The sequence below is a fragment of the Nelusetta ayraudi genome, unplaced genomic scaffold, assembly GCF_046127955.1.
Source record: "Nelusetta ayraudi isolate G7.1 ecotype Tasmania unplaced genomic scaffold, CSIRO-AGI_Nayr_v1 ptg000084l, whole genome shotgun sequence".
In the NCBI taxonomy this organism is placed as follows: Eukaryota; Metazoa; Chordata; class Actinopteri; order Tetraodontiformes; family Monacanthidae; genus Nelusetta; species Nelusetta ayraudi.
In genome coordinates this window covers 2219496-2243124 of record NW_027466134.1, presented here as the reverse complement: position 1 = coordinate 2243124, position 23629 = coordinate 2219496, and the positions used below count along the sequence as shown (strand labels likewise).

General features: G+C 41.5%; 1 protein-coding gene across 1 annotated transcript in view; it reads left to right on the top strand.

Moving 5' to 3' along the window:
• The first annotated feature begins 1251 nt into the window (after nt 1-1251).
• atp11b (ATPase phospholipid transporting 11B) overlaps nt 1252-23629 on the top strand; it is a 35922-nt gene continuing 13544 nt past the window's right edge. Inside the window, exons 1-25 of the mRNA XM_076045576.1 lie at nt 1252-1631; nt 5697-5813; nt 7168-7257; nt 8378-8458; nt 8962-9069; nt 9626-9754; nt 10264-10367; nt 10547-10594; nt 10964-11028; nt 11728-11809; nt 11883-12033; nt 13203-13400; nt 14148-14306; nt 14595-14779; nt 16238-16306; nt 16436-16509; nt 16606-16709; nt 17394-17575; nt 18378-18581; nt 18765-18918; nt 19457-19559; nt 19731-19876; nt 20095-20154; nt 20385-20512; nt 20800-20938. Of these exons, the coding sequence (XP_075901691.1) occupies nt 1605-1631; nt 5697-5813; nt 7168-7257; nt 8378-8458; nt 8962-9069; nt 9626-9754; nt 10264-10367; nt 10547-10594; nt 10964-11028; nt 11728-11809; nt 11883-12033; nt 13203-13400; nt 14148-14306; nt 14595-14779; nt 16238-16306; nt 16436-16509; nt 16606-16709; nt 17394-17575; nt 18378-18581; nt 18765-18918; nt 19457-19559; nt 19731-19876; nt 20095-20154; nt 20385-20512; nt 20800-20938 (2907 nt within the window). The 5' untranslated portion in view covers nt 1252-1604. The remainder of the gene's footprint in view (nt 1632-5696; nt 5814-7167; nt 7258-8377; nt 8459-8961; nt 9070-9625; nt 9755-10263; nt 10368-10546; nt 10595-10963; nt 11029-11727; nt 11810-11882; nt 12034-13202; nt 13401-14147; nt 14307-14594; nt 14780-16237; nt 16307-16435; nt 16510-16605; nt 16710-17393; nt 17576-18377; nt 18582-18764; nt 18919-19456; nt 19560-19730; nt 19877-20094; nt 20155-20384; nt 20513-20799; nt 20939-23629) is intronic.

The window sequence follows — 23629 nt, the reverse complement described above, 5'->3', positions numbered from 1 at the left end:
TTTTGTTATGATATTGAGGCCAGTGGGAACGGGATTTGGCGTGGCTATGAGTCAAATAACGAATTCCCTGTGAGTAAGAATCCATCACAGTGGCAGAGTCTGACTTCTCTTGGAATGTATTACATTCAGATGGGACTTTGCCCCAAGCTGCATAATGTTTTGGTTTCTATTGGAGTTTCTGTGGTTTGGTTTTAATGGGTTAAAAATGCATTTTTATACATTGTGCAAAAAAAGTGTGCAGAATTAAAATTTCAGTCAACACAAATCATTCTAAATGACCACCAGAGGTACCGAAGAGAATATTTTTTTTGCATAAAAATCATCTGACAGCTCCCGTATCACTTCAAGGCAAAAACATGGAGGCATTGCATAATGAAAATTATGCAAATGCCCACACATACATTTAGAGTTACAAAAAAAATAAAAAATCTGCTGAGCTGATAGCTGCTGTATGCACATCGATTAAACAGGATCATTATCAAACGCCATTGGTCCATCTTGCCACGGACCGGAACATCACTCCAGTGTCCTCAGTCATGTGTATGATATTGATTCAATTTTAGAAAGTGCACTGTTCAGCCAGAACCTTTCACATCCTTAGCTTTCTAAAGCCCACGTTTCTCATCTTTCTCTGTAGATTGTATGTTCCATACAATATTGACTGAGTGGGATGTAGTACAGCAGTAGTCCCCAGAGGGAGGGAGGGGAGGAGGGAGGGGAACAGGAATAGATTAATGACCAGACAGGGAGCGACTTATGCTGGGCTGACCTCACTTTATGTGAGATGCCTCACAAGAGGCACGATTACACATTTGTTGTTCACAGACAGCTGTTAAGGGAGCTTGAATTTATTTATTTGTTTATGTATTTATTTATTGATTGATTTATTGTAGCTGAGGTTTCGGACTTATTTCCAAGAGGTGGGTGACAAATTCCAACTTGGGTTAAGATGGATAAGTGAGAACATGCCCAGCTGTTAAGGCAAGGCAAGGCAAGGCACCTTTATTTATGTAGCGCATTTCATACACAAGACAACTCAATGTGCTTTACATGATTAAAAGGGGTTTTGACTTTATTTGTTTATTTAGTCATTTATTTATGTATTTCTTTATAGCTGATGTTTGGGACTTATTTCCAAGAGGAGGGCGACAAATTCCATCTATCTATCTATCTATCTATCTATCTATCCATGTTCGAACAGGAGGCCGACAGGGGGCGCTGAAAGGCCGCTGCTGGAGAACAGTCACTGCGAGTCCGGAGTTGCGCTGGCAGGGGGAAAGTGATCGTGGCATAGCAGAGATGTAGTGTAGCTCGCCGGGACTCTCAGTGGCCAGCCGTCTGTCACTTTTACCTGGGTAACATTTGTCCGACATTATTACGGAACGGGAATGGGTGGACTTATTCGTTGGAGAACGGCCGCACCGCTTGAACGCGTCGCGTAATGCGACCAAGAAGAACTGCCTCCGGGGGGGAAATATTTATGCTTCGGGACGGTTTGGTTGGGAGTAGCTAGTTGCTAGCGTCGTGCTAGCGACTGTGCAGGCTACTTCGAACGTATTTTTTTATTTATTTTATTTTTATTTATTTTTATTTTTTTTGCAAGGATGCTACGGTGGATACGTCAGCAGCTGGTAAATAACTGAGCTACTCATATCTCCTGTATTATTCTGACCATCTTTCCGCCGCCCCCTTTACGCGTTCGTGTATTTTGCGCAAGGCATTGCTGACAGAAATTACACACAACTTTGTTGTGTTGGTGACGTTTATGAAGCTAGCGTGGCTAACTAACTAGCTGTTGCCGATGTGTCCAAAACATTGTCGACCGCCTCGCGGTAATTACAGTCAGGTGTGTCCTTCCTTTTGGTCGTGTTAGCCGCCTCTCCTGTTAGCCTGGTACCGCTGTTGAGCGGAGAGAGAGAGAGAGAAAAAAAAAACATTTCCTGAATGCATTAATTGCGTCTGAACACGAATATGTATTGAATGACTTTGACGTTAACTTTTGTTGAAGTCAGCGGTACTTTGAAGTTTGCCACCGTCGTAATAATATCAGCCGGAACTCTAGAAAGCAATACTTTGAGTGGTTGCCAGCTGGCTACCATATTTGCTTTGCACAAGCAAACACAAATAACTATTTAGCGGGCTCTCGACTCGGAACTTTAACAGCTGTCTACATTATTCGAACCTTTTTAAGAGCAACTAACCCATCACCACTCCCCGCAGGTTTCGTAGGAGCGACTTCTAGTTATCCGCCCGTCTTAATTCTGTAGAAAGAGGTCACGGATACGGTCTTTGTCTGGCACGTAAACGCCTCATTCTGTTTTTTGTTGCAGTCACCTGTTGTTAAACATGTACACAACCAGTCAAAAGTTTGGACACGTACCCAATTAATTGAATGTCTTTTCTTTCATTCTCATGACTGTTGACATTGCAGTTTCTCACTGAAGGCATCAAACACTACGTATGAACACGCATGGAATCGTGGAGGAAACAATTAAAGTGTGAAATAACTCAAACGCGTTTTATTTTTTAAAGTCTTCAAAATCAGCCACCTTTCATCAGAAGCATATTTAGAGTTATTTAATGTGTTTTTCTTTGATGCCTAATTACACATATCTTGCTCATATATTTGATGTCTTCAGATAAATAAATAAAAAAAAAATGCATGAGAAAGTGTGTCCATACTTCTGACTGGTAGTCAACATGGGTTACATTTGGGACACTGATAACATTTTGTTACATACAAACAACAACAACCAAAACCCCATCGGTGGTCCGCCTGCTTGAATGGAATGAGTTTACAATTTTACGGGATGAGCGTGCCACACATTGGCTTCTTAGGTTAACTTCCTCTGAATTGTGCTGGATGAATGAATGGAAGATTTGCACTTGAATGCCGATGCAGCGACACACAAAGTTACATTTCTGGGTTGGTGATTCACTGCTCTACCCCCATCAAATTCGAGAGAACAAGAAAATGTATGGAGGTCCAGTTTAAATGAGACCAATCAATGACTGGTCTAGGGCGAGGGTAGACATGTGAGGATTGCATACCCATGTAAATTGCTGCATGTCATGAGATCAGCGCCGCATTGGTAAGAAAGAGAGAAAGAAAAAGTTGATGTAACCCGAGGCAATAAGACCTTGATTGTTTCAGCTCAGTGCTTGTTATTATTCTTTCATTGCATTATTGAAGGTTTAACCAGTTGCAATTGGCCCTAATCTGCAACGTTAGAGTCTTTTACTACCTAACTTGTGTGGTTAATTTTTAAAAATGTGATTTGGCTGCATAGCATTCAATGCCAATTTGGAAGGCAGAATTTCCCATCAACTAAAAAAAGTTGTAAAGTTAATCAGTGTCTGGCTTTTAACACCTCTAATGATTAGCGTGGTTGGCAAGATGAACATTGTCAAGCTTTTAGACTCTAGTCTGCAACTAGATTTAATATTCTTTAGGTTTTGATATTGTCTCTTACTTTCTGCACAGCACTTTCTCAATGTCTACACAGCACCCAACATCAACTCCTGGCTGGACACATCAGAGATAAAGCTGTTCAACAGCAAAAATCTTAATGCTCGAGACTGTTGAGGTTATTTTCTCCAGTGTTTGTGTTGTTGATGAACGCAAACTTGAACTCTGTTAGCATCGGTTAGCTAGACTTTATGAGATGCTCCCTCAAGAATCCGTCACAAAGTATGAATTGTTGATGTTATGTTATGAATAAACAGTCACTTTGATGCTTTTGGTGAATACTGTTTACTCTCTGCACGCTTATAATTATGCCTAAAACCCGTTAGATTTAATTAAAGTGTGAAATGGAAACAGCGTCGTGAATTATTTGTAGTTTGATATTTATAGCATTGCGCAGACAGAATTTCAGCCGACTCAGCTGGCATTATGCCTTGTCGCTCATTCCCAGGCCTATTTAGGATCGGTCTCAGCGCACCAGCCGCCTTAATAATCCACATCAATAGAACACATTTCCTCATTAACTGCCCCAATGCCGTGCCTCCATCCATATGCAGTAGTTCCTCCTCGTCTGCTGCTCTGCCCCGGGCCACTCACTTCTCGCCACGTTTGATGTGACTGCATGTAGTGAAGGCATCAGTAACGCCCTCAGAGGAACCACCGACTCGTCCTCTCATGTTGTGTTGCATTCTACCATCTCCTCCTCTTCCCCATCCGTCTCTCATTGGCTCTTCTCATGTGTTGCATGCCTGGTGGTCCGTGCAGTAACTCAGTGTTTTGCCTTGGTTTTGGCGCATGACTTTTGTCATCCGGCCGCTGTTCGGAGCAGTGATTTCCCATGGCCTGCAGGGTTAACACGGCCTCCACGTAGAGAGTAATTACCTGTCAGTGTGCAGATTGATGGAGGCAAAAAAAAACAAAACATTGGAACAAAAATAAAAAAAAGTTTGGTTTTGAAGCTGATATTGTGCAATCATAAAAAACCAAATGAAGCCATTCTGCAAGAACAGTTTGGTTCAAATGTTTTGCGTCTACATTAAACTTTCATCTTTGTACAGTTTTTAGCAGTAAGTGAAGACTTTGGATAACTTGAGTCATGCTCTGCTGCTGTCTGCGAGTATATTAATCATTAAGCAGCTCCAGTGATGGTTGATGAATGTGGTTTTAGATGGTGTGACTTCTCTGAAATACTGACTGGTGTTCCGGTTTATGGTCTGCTTCAGCTTACATGCTCAGTGAGTTAATATTTGTAAACTTTTTCACAACTTTTTTTTTTTTACCGTTAGTAAAAGGGGGAGCATTTAGAGAAATATATATGAACTGAGTATGCATTATGCGCAACATTGAGATAAAGTCATTAGAAAGTTGCAGTCAATGCAGACCTGGATCTAGCTGTGGTATAGATTTATTTCTAAACAGAGGTGATTGTGTGTGGGAGTGAGTGACAATGATTTGATTTTATGAATATGTTGTGAATATGGTCGGCTTTGAAAAGGTTCAGTGAAAGAAAACAAAAACATTAACTATATATTCCTAAAAGAGTCAAACCAAAACGTTTTATTATTCCACTTCCTTCACTGTTTGGAGGTTTAATCTGATTAAAGAAGTCAAGATTATTCTCTATTTTCATTGTATTGTATTAATGCTTAGTTATCTCTCCATTACATTCACTGCCCAGTTCCCTTAGTTTGTTGCCAAAACAATAGAAAATTTCATTCATGTTACAAAAAGAAAGCTAAAATTCTTCATTAGAAACGTCTGGTTTCGTTGTAGTGTAATTGAAAAAGATGGACAAAAACATAATATATATATATTGTTATTGAAAATATATTTTTTTGGTATTTGCATACAGTATAATGGGTTATGCAAACTGATCTGCATGTTTAGTTAGTGGTTTTTACGTTGGACAACCTTCCTAACAGAACATTTATCTTGGCGTGGGCACCAGGCAAAAGTAGGGCACTCAAGTAGCGCCCCCTTGAGGCTTGCGTTATGGACATTGAAGTGTCTGGGGATCGAACCTTAGACCTCAAGTCTCAAGGCGGCCACTCCACCACTCGGCCGGTGTTTTTAACCGCCGAGGTTTTCAGCAGAGGCGCGGCAGAGGCTGGAGTTGTTGAGGCGAGACGCTTCTACAGTGAAAGGATGTCGCAATTGTTCTCACGCACACGTTTGTTTCTTTCTGTTGCTTGTCCACCTCTTCCACCCCCTCGTTTCCGTCCTCTCTCAGGGACTGGACCCCCCTCACCAGAGTGAAACGAGGACGGTTTACGTAGCAAACCGTTTCCCCCAGCATGGCCACTACATACCGCAACGCTTTGCCGACAACAGAATCATCTCCTCCAAGGTATTGAATGTGTGCCGCGATATTATCTCTCTGTCATGATAAAATATGAAAGGACAATTTTAATGAGCATTCAGACTATATCAAGCTCACCTGCAGCTCGGTCTGGGTGTCATTCAAAATCTTTTCATATGATGCAAATTTCGATGCCTTGGTTTTCAATATGGGTTCTAGAGGAATATTTTATTTTTTATGCCAGATGTTTTTGTACCAGTTTGAACATCAACAGAGTTACTGCACAAACGTTTTAATTTCCATTTCACTGGTGATTCCAGTCAGGATTTCATTTTGCTTTATCTTGATCCACCTTAATGAAGTGCATCCGCACCTTTGACTTCTCTGGCATGATGCTAATTTTCACTCTTAATCCAAACAAAAGTTTGCGGGTGTCTTCAGTTCACGCCTCTGTACTGTGACGGCCAAATTGGTAGCGACTTTAGATCTTGACACACGTATGTCAAATAATAATTGGTTCGCAGATTTACTGTCTTGGATTTTAGAATTTGACGTTGCAAGATTACCAATTAATTTTTTGGTATTTGATTAGATTGGAGCGGATCGATCAAAGTTCGCTACCCAGCCCCACCCAAAAGCTGCTCACAACAAGGCTTTTAATAAAAAAAAAAAAATAAATATATATATATATATATACATATATATATATATATATATATATATATATATTGGCACTATTTTTAGTCAAGTGTCAAACTGTCTGTATTTAGTAATGACAAAAAGACGACAACCTTTGTCCTGTGACAGCATTAATAAGTCAGATAAATGATCGATGAGCCACTGAAGCAATAATCCAACAGGCGTCTTGTTTTCCTGGCGCCAGCCAGGATTTCTGTCATTGATTTATGCCGCTGATTGACATTAAGGTCGGATGTGTCTGGTTCACAATTGAATTGCTTAAAGTCTTGTTTTTTTTAAGAAGCAGAAATGGCTGAATAACAACAAGCGTATTATCAGAAGAGCAGGCTACTTAATGAATGAGCGATGGATTATTCCACCTGCTTTTAAAGAGTCAACAAAGCTCCCTGAAAGCTTGTTTTCAAAAGTAAACAACAAGCGCTGCAACGCCCCTTTTCTTGGGTCTGCTGCTCCCTGGAGACGCCGCTGCACAGCAGGTAATATACAGAGAACAAAACAGTCAGCAGTTGATGGGGAGCGTTGTGCAGGCAGCCTCCTTTACCGAGTCCTTCTGCAGGTCTCAGCGAGCTCCTGCCTGTTTTATCGGCCTTAAATTATGGATTTGTGCACTTTATAACAACAGGTCAAAGTGCACAGCAATTGACCTGCATTTGCCTCCGTCTGTATCTTAATACTGATTTCTTTTTTTCCCTGTCTCTCACAGTACACGATATGGAATTTCGTCCCAAAGAATCTCTTCGAGCAGTTCAGAAGGATAGCCAACTTCTATTTCCTCATTATTTTCCTTGTACAGGTAACGAAAGCCCCGCACGTGCAGACACTCAAACGCGCTCGATTCTTGCTTGCGCCGACTCATCGTCTTCAGTTAGACGGCGACGAGTCGAGCGTGACCTCAGATCCCCCCCCGCCCAAAAATACTAGCGCGTGTGTGTGTGTGTATGTGTGTGTGTGTGCGTGCGCCCAGTGACTCATTTACTCGTGGAGAGGCCGGGTTGCTTGTTGTGTTAAAGCGTTACACCCACACATTAAATAATATTAATGTCTTCACACTGAGCCTGAGGTGCGAGGCCTTCATTGCGCATCAGTCAGACTTTGCTAAGGACGGATTTGGGCTTTGAAAAATTTTCGGCTCCCTGTGATTTATCTGGGGCTGTGCAGTGGAGCCAAAGTAATCGAGTCGACTCTCGAGAAAGTCTCTCTTTCACCCACTCTCCCCGCGCCGCTGATGCTGAAGCGACTTAAGCTTCTAACCACTGACACTAGGATTTTTTGTCATCTTGACATTGTGAGCATGACATTTTGTCCGTCGGCCACTTTGACCACTTTTGTCTGTGGTGTATTTTCCTCAAAATGTATTTATTTAAGGTCATTTGTTTTCTTCCGCGCCCCCCCGACCCTCTCCATCCTGTGCATTAGCTGCTATTGGCCAAGGGCCCAATTCACCAGAACACTTAGCCAAAAAAGTTGACAAATCCAAAGTAGTCGCAAGAGCTTCTTTTGATTTGCTTCATGCAGTTTTGTTTTTTTTTCTAACGGTATGACGGGCATCCTCTTCCTGTTTTTCTCCTCTATTTACCATTACACCTCTTGACAAAACGCCCTCAAGACAGATACAACTCGGACAAATGACTTAAAAGCTGTGGTATTCAATGTGCATTTTAAATGTTTTTCGGGAAGTTTCAGATTGTGTGGTAAACTGTCAGTTAACCTTTGCGGGAAGTTGTACGGGTTTCCTGTTTGATACATCAGTCACCACTTCTCGCTCTGGTGACGATTGCACTTGCTCGTTTCTGCACTAACAGCTCATATATTGTCATATGAGCCTTTGATACTTTTTTTTTTTTTTTTTTTGCTGTGCATACAGTTTGTTTTAACCTGGTTTGCTTTTAAAAACCGCCTCTCTTCCTGTCCAGTTAATGATAGACACTCCAACATCACCAGTCACCAGTGGCCTGCCTCTTTTCTTTGTGATCACAGTCACTGCCATAAAACAGGTGAGAACATGAAACCTTCTCATTTGTAAGAAAGAAAGAAGCCATGATACGATTGATTAATAAATAAAAAAAAAAAAAAAAAGCAAAAACATAAAACAACGCACAGTTTGAAAAAGGAGGCAGAAGAAAAAAGTTTTAAAAAAAGTTTTTAATTTCATAACCATTAGTTTGCATCAAAATATTGCCAAATATTACTACACAGATATCCATGTAAATACATAATATATAAACAAACACCCATGAAAAAGGTAACTCGCTCAAGTGTTCTTTTGAAATGACAACTGCTTGTGGTACCTAATAATAAATTCGAAACCCGTTCAATCCTTCAATTTAAACACCCGGTTGTGTGTTAAAAAAAATGTTTTAGAATAACTGCAAGTTGATCAATCAACATTGCTAATTTTTTTGATTGCTACTGCATCACTACTGAACCTGCTTAAAATTAAGCAGCGGTCACGTGTTCAAAGTGACAGTTGTCTTTCTGCTGTATTTTTGGTTCAAAGGGCTATGAGGATTGGCTGAGACACAAGGCAGACAATGAAGTCAATGGTGCTCCAGTTTTTGTTGTTCGCAGTGGAAGTCTGGTTCAGACACGATCAAAAAACATCAGGGTAAGCCCATTTCTCTTGCTAACTGAAAAACATGCTTGGATTTTTAAGGCTCATCAAAGCTGGAATTCTTGTGAATGGTGCATTGCTTTTGACTGTGCTGCCATTGAAATATAACTGTTGAGTGATGTTATAAAGTCCAGCGGTGAAACAAGTAGGCCCACCTTAATTATCAAAGAATTTTTATCTCATTGAGGTCCTTTGTGCCAGGATGTCACGGTATTTGCAGACAAACATACGTAGGCACCTCATTTACTGTTTGCTATGGTTCCAATGTGTTAGCCCATCCACTGTGTTGCAAGTGGCTGAAAACACGTGCTAGTTTTCCGAATAGAAAGCAAAAAATATTGGTCGTATTTGCTCCAGCTATAGTTTTAAAGGCAAATATCCCAGCTGTTCATTAGAACTGGGCCTTTAGAGGATTCACACTGACGATAATGTTTCGCCGTACGGTTAAAAAATAAATAAATAAATAAAAAGACAGAACAGCAGTAGAATTTTGTTCTCACATTTGGTTTTGTTTTGTGTGTGTTTTTTTCCCCACGGTTTGTCCATACAGGTGGGAGACATAGTCCGCGTGGCCAAAGATGAAACGTTTCCTGCTGACCTAGCGTTGCTATCGTCAGATCGTGCAGATGGCACCTGTCACATCACCACAGCCAGCCTTGATGGCGAGACCAACCTTAAGGTGCGTGGGTATAGTGAACGGTTTATGTAGAATATGCAAGAATATCTGTGGTGTGTATACACCACAGTGTAAGATGTTCATCACATATACTGATTAAAACCAGAAGCAAAATATTTCCGACCACAGAAGCAAGAACTGAACTCTTACATGGTTTAAATTTATTGTCTTACCTTCACCGTCCTCTGTGAAGTTGACCTTTATGTCCTGTTTAACAACATCAATCAATCAATACTCATTTATGAAGCACTAAATCACATTCAGCGGCGTCTCAAAGTGCTTTGCACCATCAAAAGAGAAAACAGACGGGTCCCTGCGGAGCAAGCACGAACTTCCCAGAGGGAAGAAACCTCGATCAGACCAAGACTCTGAAGAGTCCAAGACTCTGAAGAGTCTCGGCCTGCTTTGACTGGCTCGGGTGGAAGGAAAGGAGACGGCGATGGAGGTGCATTAATCTCCTTTTAAACAGAGCAGCGGTTAATGACAGTGCATTTGCTCCTGTGTGCTCCCAGACTCACTACTCTGTGGCGGAGACAGCGGTGTGTCAGTCCGTGTCCCGGCTGGAGGCTCTGCAGGCTGTGGTGGAGTGTCAGCAGCCAGATGCTGACTTGTACAGGTAATTCACACGTGTGCGCACACGCAGACTTAAGAGGCATTGACCAAAAATCACAGAGTGCGGCTCTGTAATGACGTGCTGTACTGAGAACATCTTGATGTCAAATGTGTTTGGATTGTGACAAAAATAGAATACGTACTTTACTGCAAAACTCTTAAGTGCCGTTGGTGCTTTTTCAGGTTTGTCGGTCGGATCACGGTTACTCATCATGGAGAGGAGATTGTCCGGTAAGACCACAATTGTCCATCTGCTTGAACTAAATGTTACAATCTCAGTTTTTCTGTGTTTCAAATTGGATGCGTCTTGAGAGATGTTGCAGTGGCATTCACATTGCACTGTCAAATCAAACATTTCAAAAGGAAAAAAATCTACAAACGTCTAATGAGAGGCAAAGTTTTCTGCTTTTCCTTGTGCAAGTGAAGGTTCTAAAACTTTAACGGCTGCCATCTGAAAGGTCACAGAGTTAAAATTAAAGATCTGACCTTTACAGTCTGCTGTTGGGTGTTCATGTTAATAGAAAGTAATTCTTTTTATTTGTCTGTATCTACATTCTACAGCCATATCCACGTTTTTAAATTCACCTCTTTGTTTCACAGGCCTTTGGGTCCAGAGAATTTGCTGCTGCGGGGAGCCAGGTTAAAAAATACAAGAGAAATCTTCGGTGAGTTGGTGTGCTTTGAAAAAAAAAATGTTGGGGGTGAATATTCCTTCTATTATGAACTGGCACAAGCCTGAATAATCCGCAAGTCAAAAACTGAGCTATTAGTCTGGTGCCCATGTTTGGGATTTGTTATGTGGGACAATGCCAGTGGACTCAATTGGACAAGACATGCAACGAATCACATCGTGATGATTGCATGTTTGCTGACAGCAACAATAAATCAGTTTGCAGTATCTACGCAAATCTAGAGTCATTACCTCAAACTGGCAGCACACAAGATGCTCTGCTGACTAGAATGGATTTTATGCTGGACACTGCATCATAAACATATTCAGCCAGAGAGCCCATATATGAAGAGAATTCATTTGAGAAATGAATGATGGGTCTGTCTGTGCCAGGCTATGAGGCGAGAAGAGACAAGTGAAAAACGTCAGCTGTTGTGTAAACTGTGAGAGACGATTTCCAGCGCAACACTCTGTGGTTAGAAGATGGTTCTAGCTAATTTGTAACGGAAAGAGTTAAATTTTTACAGCATTGCCTAATACCACTTGTTCTGTTTATTTTTCATGGAAATCAGGGATAACACATACCGCAGAATGCATTCTTTATTTTCACAAACTTTGCCATTTGCTCAGTGCACCCCCCTGCCCTAATCCACTGCGAGCCAGGTGTAATGTATCACCATCTCTGCTCTTGTAGGCGTGGCAGTTTATACTGGGATGGAGTCCAAGATGGCCCTCAACTACAAGTGCAAGTCCCAGAAGCGGTCTGCGGTGGAGAAGTGAGACTCTTTCCGCTGTGTCCGAGTGTGTCTAATGTCAAAGAGATGCTGAGTTTTTCATTCCTTTCACCAGGTCCATGAACACCTTTCTCATCATCTACCTGGCCATCTTGCTTTTTGAGGCCATCCTCAGCACCATTCTGAAGTACGCCTGGCAAGCTGAGGACAAATGGGACGAACCTTTCTACAACCAAAAGACTGAACAAGAGAGAAACAGCAGCCCGGTCAGTTGCACTAACAATTATCGCAATAACGCTCCCCCTCATGGTTGGGTACCGAACTTTGATACAATTTAATAATATAGAAATGAATCATTGTTTGAAGATAGCTGAAACCAGTCCAGTCGCCTCAACTAAACCCTTCTACAGTCATTGCAATGTGTTTTTGTTGTTGTTTTAAAACATCTGGGACCAAATAAAGTGTCACTCTGGTACCAGTATCGAAATTGGCATCGTATCAGAACATTTGGAACGATAGCAGCCCGCCACCCCTTTTGATTTGAGTATTTAATATGGCTGTGATTTCACATTGCATTAAAAAAAAAAAACAGGAGTCAGATTAGGTTTAAATTGATCCTCTTTTGGTTCACACGTGGACCCTCAGAACGGGAGCTGCTGGGCGGCGTTGACATCTCTGGAGTGGCGGCGCCGCCCACAAGACCTGTCTGCTCGCCTGTCAGCCTTTCTGCCAAATCTAATCTGTCTCAGGGAACCTCCTCTTCCTCCTCCTCCTCCTCCTCTTCCTCCCCCACCCCCTCTATGTCCCTGCTCCTTCTCCTCCTCTTCATCCTCCTCCTCCCTGGGTTATGACAGGGATTCCATCCCTGCAGACACAGTAAAGAATGCCAGCAACAAATGAATTTCCTTTCTGTTTGTTTGTTTTTTTTGTTTGTTTTTTTTAGATTCATAAAAGATTAGATTGGATTCTGTGTGCGTGTCTCACTGCTCACGCCTAGAAACCTTTTTTTTTGCTGGATTCCTTCGCTAGGTTTGCACGCTGGTCCTGTGTCTTCTTCCACTGTCCTTTCCTGCCACTTAAAGTGATTAACTTTCTAATGTGAATGGATTACACTGTCCGCTTCCATTTTAAAGGATCATCCTGAGATACGTTCAGTCTGTATGTGGCGCGGATGTGCAAAATTTGAGTTTCTTTTTTTCTTTTTTCTTTTAAAAAAGGCCTGCCAGGCCTACAGACAGAATAAAAACTAAAATATATAAGGCTTCCATAACATTACAGAATGAATTTATGACAAGATATAGAAAAACAATTTCTCAAGCTGTCTTCTTGCTTCCAAGAACATTTTCAGCAGGTCGTGCTCAGCCAACCCTGGGGTGAGGTTGATTAGGTTGCAGCATTTTCACGTGTTGTGTTTTATATGTTTGTTTTTTTCTAGATCCTGCAGTTCATCTCAGACTTCTTGGCATTTCTGGTCCTTTATAACTTCATCATCCCCATCTCGCTCTACGTTACTGTGGAGATGCAGAAGTTTCTCGGCTCCTTTTTCATCGGCTGGGACTTGGACCTTTACCACGAGGAGAGCGACCAGAAGGCCCAGGTCAACACCTCCGACCTCAATGAGGAGCTGGGGCAGGTATGGGTTAGAAGTGCTGGAGCGCGTCCCATCCGTTCATCATTTATACAGCAGTGGAAAAAGGTTTTCAGACACCCTTAAAATTGTACTCGATCCCATTTATTGTCATTTAATTTTGTTGGAGAGGTATTTTATGTGTTTCAAAATGTGTGGCTGCATTATAGGCACAAAAACAAATGGAAATTATTTTTGTTTCTTAATGAGACAAAATAAGTAAACTAAATTCTTGTTGGCTTGCAAGGGACATCATTTTGGTACAGTGCACTCAAGAGTGCATGTGCAGCACAGATTAGCTAGAGGAAAATAATACATTCACTTTCAGGTTGTTTGAAATTGTTGCACGCGTGGGTTTTTGCAGCATGCTATGGGTTTTACCTACATTTTTTTTGTGTCGTGCATTAATACCCGTTTCGTTTACACACATTTTATTGTATGTTTAATCAGGAATGGCTCGTTTAGCCAGAAAGCTGGCTGTTGTATATTTCTAACTCCTCAAACTATATCAGTTCACTGCAATTCATGATGGGAATTTTATCATCCGGCACAATATTTTGCCGGGAGTTTTGCGGCAAAGAAGCCATCAGTCATCCAAATTGTAGTTTTGTCTTTTTACATGATTATATGTCCAACACTTGTCTGTTGGACATATGAACATCCACATTTGTCAAGTGAAAAGGAACTAAAGCAGCCCTCCAGTTCTCTTTTGCATCACAATAGTGAGTCTGAACGTGTGTGTTTGTGTTTCAGGTGGAGTACGTGTTCACAGACAAAACTGGGACGCTAACAGAAAACGAGATGCATTTCCGCGAGTGTTCAATTAATGGGACCAAGTATCGGGAAATCAACGGCAAACTGGTTCCGGAGGGAATGACTGGCGATTCACCAGATGGTTCTACACCTCATCTGGTAATACACTCAGGAATGGCGTTGCGCTCACGCTCTGTTGGCTGATGTAAACTCTATTTATCCTGCTCAACCGCTGCAAAATAAACTCCCCTTAAATATCGAGTGTTGTTCTTTGCTTCAGGCCATTGGTTAATTAACCGACTGTTGGGATGACACAAAAATCATAGTCTTTTTTTTTTTTTTAAGTGATCGCCAATTGCAGTCGCTACAGTTTCACTTTTGAGTCGTTCACTGTGAATGTAGATGATAGAATTGACGGCGTCCTTCCCTGTTATGTCTTCTGTCCAGGTCGCTGAGGAATTGTTATTTCTCAAGGCGGTGTCCCTGTGTCACACTGTTCAGATCAGCTACGACCAGCCCGACTGCCTGGTCGGCGGAGATCCCTTCTCCCACACCAATGGTTTGTCTTGTAATAACATGGAATACTATGCCTCCTCGCCAGACGAGAAGGCCCTGGTGGAGGCAGCAAAGAGGTGAGGTGACACAAGACCTCGTATTAGAAAGTCCTTTATTAATGTCGAGAGCGTGGGTGTGATTGCAACCCAACGGGAAGTGTGGAAACCACAGTCTGCGCGCTGTGGCCATTGCCTGATCCTCAGTTTTGTCGGTTTAAGAGGAAGCACTTGGCTGTTGTTCATAACTAAAGCACTGTCTCTGGATCACATCACTTTCACTGGTGCAGTGTCTGGCTAAAGTCACTATTTTTCAGGCTGAGCTTGTCACTTCAAAGGTCCGGCGTGTAATATTTGCCTTGATTTATGATTTTTAGATTGGTAAAAGCATAATATACTGCCCATAAATGCATTCATAAGAGTGCATAATGGCAGTGCAATAAAAGTAATTTGGTTTTCCTTTTTGTGTAAAAGTCTAATCAGCGATTTCACTCTGTTCTGGAAAATCAGTAACCACACTAAGATGACAGTGGAGCAGTCACACTCCTGCATTCTAGTCCCTGTGTTGTAAACCCAGTTCACCTCCTGCCTGCACAGCCTCGCGTGCGTGCCTCTACCTAAAAGTCTCGACTTGGTATCAGCCGCCCTGCGGCAAGTTGTGTTCAGTTCTGCGCTGTCGAGTGAGCTGTTATGTGCTGCCATGACATTGGTACTTGGAGAGACAAAAAGGACAGTGGAATCGCATTTCAGCAATCCTCTCTCACAGTATGCTCTTCTGGGTGAAAATGACACGACCCCTTACATTATGTTGCTGTACGTCATGGTGGGAAAATAGCCTTGTAGGTCAGATTGTAACATGGGTTGTCATGCATTCGTGACACGAGACAGTTAAGAACGCCGGCGTTCATTTGATCCTGTGATCTTCTCCACCGTCCAGACTGCAGCGCTTAAAAGTGGGTGGTTCAGAATGTTGGACGCAGGACCTCGTTTTCCAAAATTCTGGACCAGCAAGTTCCATTTTTAGAGCGGGAAAGGCTGTGCTTGACTGTGATTGATGCAGCTGTTTTCAGAGCACTCGGGGTCGTCGATGTGAGTGCTCTAAAGTGCTCTCACTCCACAAATCTGTGTTTCACCTCTCTGGCGCGTGTGTAATTTATGGTGTAGCAAATCCAACACCCCCCGAAATATTAGGCAAGCCAGCTGTTTCCAGGGCGGCAGAGCCTTTTTTTTTTTTTTTTTAATGTCCACAGCAGTTTTAACTGTTGATCGGTTCAACACAGAAGACAATAATAAAGGGCTTCTGTAGAGCTTGCGCTTGATTATTATAATCGATCACAATTTGGGGAGAATGTTGTCCTCATTGAACCCTCACTCACCTTCATTGGCATACTGTTATTGCGTAAAGGCACATTTCTCATATTCAAGTGACCCAGTTGCCTTTGGGCTCTTGAAAACTTCAACTGAAGACGTCATTTAGTTTTGCAAATCTCATCAAAGTGGAGAATCTTGAGTTGTGAGTGTTGGTCTGTGCTCCCTCAGGATCGGAGTGGCTTTTTCTGGCATCAGTGGAGACACCATGGAGATCCAAACACTTGGCAAGTCAGAAAGGTTTGTCAAACCACATTGACTCCCGTTAATTACAAATACCTACCTGCAAAGCAACATTTTTTTTTGTTTAGGGGACACACAGCAAAAGTGTTGACATCACTTTAACCAGCGTCTCTTTGCTTCTGTCAGGTACAAACTGCTTCACGTTTTAGAGTTTGACGCCAACCGTAGACGAATGAGTGTTATTCTGCAAACCCCTTCAGGTAACTACAGCATCGCTGGGAAAAACTGTGGAGATTGTACATTTATTCATTGTACGTCATTCATTTTTAAACTTCTTTTTGGTCTGAATCCAAAAGGAGATAAAATACTCTTCACCAAGGGCGCCGAGTCAGCCATCTTACCTTTCGCCACCGGTGGGGAGATCGACAAAACAAGATTGCATGTAGATGAGTTTGCCTTGGTAAGACGTTTTCAGGTCACCAGCAACTTGATTAAATTCTCTTCCCCTGCAGCTTTTTATTTAATAATTTGCCTGTGTTGTCAGGGAAGTTCAACTCAACTTCCCTGACAATATAAATAGGAAAAATAAATACATGTATTTAGCACCGGAATGATTGTTTAAAACTAAAACTCATGATTCGCTCTCAATAACCTCTTGACCTCTCGGTTCAGAGGGTTGTTCTCCTGTGTGAGGTGCCTCTACCACTGGCGTTATCGAGTTGACTTTAGGCCTCTGTTGCTTGCTGTTGCCGGTTGACTTCCAAAGAATTTCACCAAAAGCAACCACATACATGCACACTAGCAAAAGCACACACTTATTCAGCCCCTACAACATGTCACGGGATGTCAGCGTCCCCTCGTTGCTGCTCTGGCCTGGCTTGATTTGTTGTTGTCTGCCCCTCAGGCTTTTTTAAAGCCACACTGTGACAAATTCATCCTGCTGCACTGTAATTTTATAACGACGTTCTTCTTCTTTCCCTCTGCTGTCTTTCAGCCCCCAATTATTAGCCGTTTACCATTGCTCTCTGCACAAACCTGTTATAATTTGTTTGATTTCTGTGGTTTCTTGGCAGTTTTTCAAATTATTTTCAGTTCTTTGAGGGTTTTTTTTTCTTCTCTCTCCACCCTGTTTCTCAAATTTCAGAAAGGTTTGCGAACCTTGGTGGTGGCATGTCGCCACTTCAGCCCAGAGGAGTACACTGATGTCGACAGATGCCTAAATGCGGCCCGCACTGCACTGCAGCAGAGGGAGGAGAGATTGCAGGAGGCCTTCAGCTACGTGGAAAGAGACCTGCAGCTGCTCGGAGCGACGGGAGTTGAGGACAAGTACGTGGTGACCATATTCCTGAAAACCAGTTTCTGTCTCCTATATGTCCTCCTTTATCATATTCATTTAGGTCTTACTTTGTACAAAAATTAATTGTAGTCAGTCTAGTAGTGCGTTTTAAAAAGAAGAAGCACCCAAACTCTAATTTGCATGTCAAGATCATAGCTACACATGAAGAAATTAACAATAAAGACATTTTTGCTGGTTTTAAATTCCAAAAAGTGAATATGTTTGATAATGGAATCTGATTGTCTGATTGGATATGTTAAAGTTGTGTCAGAGTCAGCTACTTAGCTGCCTAACCTCCTAAAATACCTCTACTCAAGCAATATGCACTGTTTGGGTAAGTGTTCACAGTATATGCAGGATAAAGCTGTAAATGAGTTGGGGAAAAAATACCCCACAGACCTCACAGAGCTTCTTTGGACTGGAAATGTATTTGTTTCCATTCACCCACCATCTGCTCTCTTCTCCAGCTTGGCTCTCTCTCATGTTCTGTTTCTGTATTTGGCATGAGTTTATCCTCAGGCACGCATGGTCACAATCAGAGCATCTTAATTGTACAAGACAATACAGTGCATTGTCTTTCAAGCTATTTTCTGACTGTGGCCGAAAATAGAAAATAAATAAATAAATGAGTAGAATTTGATTGAGGTTTTACACTTCTCTCATACCACGATCACATAAATGTTTAAAACTAATCAACTAAGAGAACTTTTGCCTTTTATTGATGTTATTCAAAATTGTAAATAGTAGTTGTACATGATGCACTTTGCTTCTATCGTCCCTTCCATCTCGTAGACTTCAAGACAAAGTCCAGGAGACCATCGAGGCCTTGCGGCTTGCCGGAATCAAAGTATGGGTGCTCACGGGGGACAAACACGAGACGGCAGTCAGCGTCAGCCTGTCTTGTGGCCACTTCCACAGAACAATGAACATCCTGGAGCTCCTGCAGCAGCGCTCGGACAACGAGTGTGCTGAGCAGCTTCGCATATTGGCGAGGAGGTTCGTGCATATCTGCTGCCCATCTTAGCAGTTGTGATTGATGGACCAAACAGAGCCTCTGTAATGTTATAAAGTGAAAAGAATCGATTGGTGTACTAATAATAAAAGTGCAGTTTGTTTGGTTGCCATCGTTCTCTCGTGACCTGCCTTTATGTGCTGTGTCCTCTCTGTTTGTCCTTTCAGAATTAAAGAGGACCACGTCATCCAGCACGGGCTGGTTGTTGACGGAGCCAGTCTGTCTCTAGCGCTGAGGGAGCACGAGAAGCTCTTCATGGAAGTGTGCAAAAACTGTTCGGCCGTCTTGTGCTGCCGCATGGCTCCGCTGCAGAAAGCCAAGGTGCTGCTGTTGCCGATGCTGGAAGTGCATACTGTATATACAGGAGTGGGGAAATGTTTTCAGACATGCTTAAAATTTTACTTAATCCCAGTTATTGTTATCAAAAAAATCTGATTTTTAACAATAACAAATGGAAATTTCTTAATGAGACAAAATAAGAAAACTAAATTCTTGTACTCTTGCAAGAGACGTCATTTTGGAAGAGTGCATGGAACAGTGCACGTGCAGCATGTGGGTAAATGCGGGTTACTGCTCTAATATAAACTGCACTTGCAGACTTACGGCTGATTCCTAGTGCAGTACAGCAAATCACAATTACATGAGATGTCCAAAAACTTTTTTTCCCCACCACTGTACGCCACCCTTAAGAACAACTACTTGTGTTGGATGCATCACTGTCACAAGTATATTATGACATTTTAAATGTTAATGAAGTCTCATTTCAAAGTATTGCGAAACTGTTCACAATACTGCTTTGGTTCCAATGCTGTTGACGACGTGACTCTTTAGGGAATATGCTTTTTTTTTTAATTTTCAGGTGGTTCGACTTCTAAAAACCTCCCCGGAGAAACCTATCACGTTAGCCGTAGGGGACGGCGCCAATGATGTCAGTATGATACAGGAAGCTCACGTAGGCATAGGTAGGCAAAGCCACATCCCATGAAGGACCACCTTGAAGTCGCCAACTTTGTTTTCTGCATTGTGTTTTTGAACCTGTCTTCGTGTGTGTGTGTGTGTGTGTGTGTGTGTGTGTGTGTGTGTGTGTGTGTGTGTGTGTGTGTGTGTGTGTGTGTGTGTGTGTCCCACCCCAGGCATCATGGGGAGGGAGGGTCGTCAGGCTGTGAGAAACAGTGACTATGCAATTGCCAGGTTTAAGTTCCTGGCTAAACTCCTGCTGGTCCACGGTCACTTCTACTACATACGCATAGCAACGCTTGTACAGTACTTTTTCTACAAGGTGAGATTTGGCTGGATGTGTAAAATCTTATTTTTATTTATTATCTGAAGCTCCTTAACTCTTGTTTCATTCCTTAGCGATTCACTAGAATTCTTGTCAGAAATGCATAAACTCCTAGAATGTTATGTTTTTTTTTTTATTACAAATCTCTTTTGGAATTGAAGATGAACTACATTTTGGGTTTCTCTAATCCTTCTCCCTCTTTTTTGTTTTTCCAGAATGTGTGTTTTATCACGCCCCAGTTTTTATACCAGTTCTTCTGTCTGTTTTCACAACAAGTGAGTCGCTATTACAGCTTTTTTTCCCCCTTTACATTCAAATACTTTCATGGATTTGTCTGTGGTTTTAGTTTTCTACGTTTGTCATTGATTTCACTGAACTCATCTTAAAATGGCCTTATAAGAAATGCACGAAGCGCAAATACAAAAATGATAGATTGTATTGCATCGTTTCCGTTGGCTGGCGGTTTGTCTGCTGCTAATTGAAACCTGCTGGCTGCCCTCCTCAGACGCTGTACGACAGTGTTTATCTGACACTGTACAACATCTGCTTCACCTCGCTGCCCATCCTGGTGTACAGTCTGTTTGAACAGCTGGTCCACCCGCACGTTCTGCAGAATAAACCAGGCCTGTACAGGTGAGTCACGTAGCACCTAGTAGCGTAGTTGGATTTTATTAACTGTCTAGAGATATTAATCTGCATTTCTTTAGACATTTTACATACACGTTCACAATATTAAGTTCCGACTTTGTTTCCCCGAACCTTTCTTTCTTCCTTTCTTTCTTTCTTTTTTTTAGAGTTTGGTTAGTTTTGTTAAACATGAGTGTGCACTTGAATAACCTATAACGTGTCTGCAGATATATGTAGGCGCATTGTGCACAATATGTGTTAAGAAATAACAATAAACCACTTGTGTCCTTCAGGGACATCAGCAAGAACTCCCTGCTGTCCTTCCGAACGTTCCTGTACTGGACGCTGTTGGGCTTCTGCCACGCCTTCGTCTTCTTCTTTGGCTCCTACATACTGATGGGAGAAGACACCACACTGATGGGCAATGGACAGGTGTGTTGTTGGCTTCACTTGGAATAAAAAGAGACTGACAGAAGAGATCTTGCAGTTCGTGTTGGGGAATGTTCTTCCACTCGTTTTTTTTTTTTTTGCTACCTTTTCTCACTGAAGGCATCAAAACTATGAATGAACACGTGTGGGATTATGTAGTAAACAAAAAAAAGTGTGTGTTTTATACACTGCCAGTCAAAAGCTTGGGCACTCCGTCTCAAGCAATATATATATTTTTTTTATCTTTACAACTTTCTACACTGCAGATAGACAGTGGAAAAACACGTTCAATCACTCTAAATATGCTTCTTATGAAAGACGGCTATTCTAAAGAATTGAAATATAACCGTGTTTGAGTTATTTGACACTTTTATTGTTTCCTCCATAATTCCCTGTGTGTTTCTAAGTAGTTTTGATGCCTTCAGTGAGAAACAGTCATGAGAATGAAAGAAAAGACATTCAATTCAGAGGTTGTCCAAACTTTTGACTGGTAGTGTATAAATAGAGTATGTAAGTCTTTGTTCCATCAGTCTTGTAATGAGGGATTATAACTGACAGTCCTTCCATCCTTCTTCTGGGCTTTGTTCAGTCATTTTATGATACATTTTAATCTTTTCTTCTCTTTTTCTTCCACATTCTGTCAATTAAGCCAACATCATTTCCCTCAATCTGATTCCCTCTTACCGATACGGCTATAATTGAGTTCTGACAAAAGTGAGCCGTTCTCGTGATTGAGTTTTAGTTTTTTTTTCTTCTCGCCATGCCATCCTCCTAAATCTTGTTTTTGACTGGATCCCTTCCCTGCCTGACGTCTTTATCGTCACTGGCGTCTTTACCCGTCTCCGTCTGAAGCTCAGCGTTCCAGACACCTCCCGCTCCTGTCGCTCGCACTTTGTTTCCGTGTCATTTGTTGATTTCTCTTCTTTCCTTCTGCCTTCACGCTGTGCATGTCGGCAGATCTTGCGAGCTAACAGACAGCTGGTAAGAGTTTGCTCTGCAATGCGACGCATGCCTCATGGACGGGGGGTAAATGAACAAGACACAATTTCGTGACTTGACAATGCGGATGTTGCAAGTGGTTGTTTCCCTGTGCTGCTTCACATATTAACATGTTGCCTCAATTCAAAAACAGTAATCAGACTAGAATCTCTTACTTATTAAGTTTTTTTTTTTCCCTTAAACATTTTATTATGTTTTCTGTTTCCAAAGTGATGCAATTTTCAATTATACTTCTACTGACAAAACAGTTCAGTATCACGTTTTGTACAAATATAGAAAACATTTATAGAAAGAAAAGCAATAACAGAAAAAAAAATTAAAATAACCCATGAATTACACATATGATCAAAGTTGAAATTGATTTGAAATCAAATTTGGAATCCAACATCATCTGTTTTAAAATGATCCATTCAATTAAGTTTTTCACTTCTACCCAAAAAGTTTTTATTGGACTGCATTCCATGTACAGTGTATTAACGTACCTTTAAAAGCACATTTCATACATATGTCATAAATATGTCTGGTATGTTCCTATTGTACCACACTTAACATTGGCAGATAGGTCTTTGCTCCAAGAAATTCATTTCTTTATGGAATTTTCTGAACTGTTACATAACATTTATTAAGTTTTACCCATTAACGCGGACATGCGCCATGAATTAGCTTGGAGCGCCACATGTTTCTCTCGGGGGAACACATTTCCCTCAACGCCTCTGTGAACACACACGCTGGTCTCCAACGCTGCAAAGTGGTTTTCGACGTTTAGACTCCAGCAGGGTTTTCAATGGGCTGGCAAAAAATGATGCTCCCTGCAGTTCCAAACTTTGGCCCAGTGTGATTCGTATCGAGGTTTACTGAATTGCTGAAGGCAGACGCACAGTCAGAGAGTGAGGCTTCACTTTAGGAACTGCTCAGGTTGTTACCTGAGGTGTTTTCCTCACCGTACAAACGCATCTAAATATATTTGAAGTGTGACCAGTGTGTTTGGTCTTCATGTCAGATCTACAGAAGAGGATTAGGGCCACAAGAAGAGAGAAAAATGAAGACAGATTTTTTTTTTTTTTTTTTTTTTTCAAGTTACCAATTCGAGAATGAATTTGAAATTTCGAGATTAAAGTTGACATAAAGAAATAGACAAATTTGTGAATATAATCGAAATTTTGCAATTAATGTCAACGTGAAGTTAGCCAAAATGTCGAGAATAAAGTGGAAGGGCTCTGTGGAGTACTCTAGTGGAGTACTTGCGTTTTTGCCAGTTTCCTGATCACTGTGGCTGAACCATGTGGGGCACACCTGTTTTCAGCTGTTTACTTTTAATTGTGAAAAATGTGTAACTGAGTTAATCCACCATCCATCCAGTCTATATTTGCCAGTTTCCACTTTATTTGCGTCAACTTCATTCATGAAATTTCTACTTTATTCACCAAATTTTGTCTTTTTATGCCAACTTTTTTCACGAAATTTTGACTTCATTCACTAAAAACTCAAAATGAAAACTTAAATAAAAATCTCCTTCTTGTAATATTTTTCCTCTTCTTGTGGCCCTAACCCTCTTTCGTCCAAATCAAAATGCAGTTGTAGAAGTTGTAATTGTCAAACATGTCAGAAGGAACGTGTTGAATGCAATTAGATTTCCCCACATAAAGTGCAACAATGGCCAATTATGATAGGATGATATGTGATCATAATAATGTG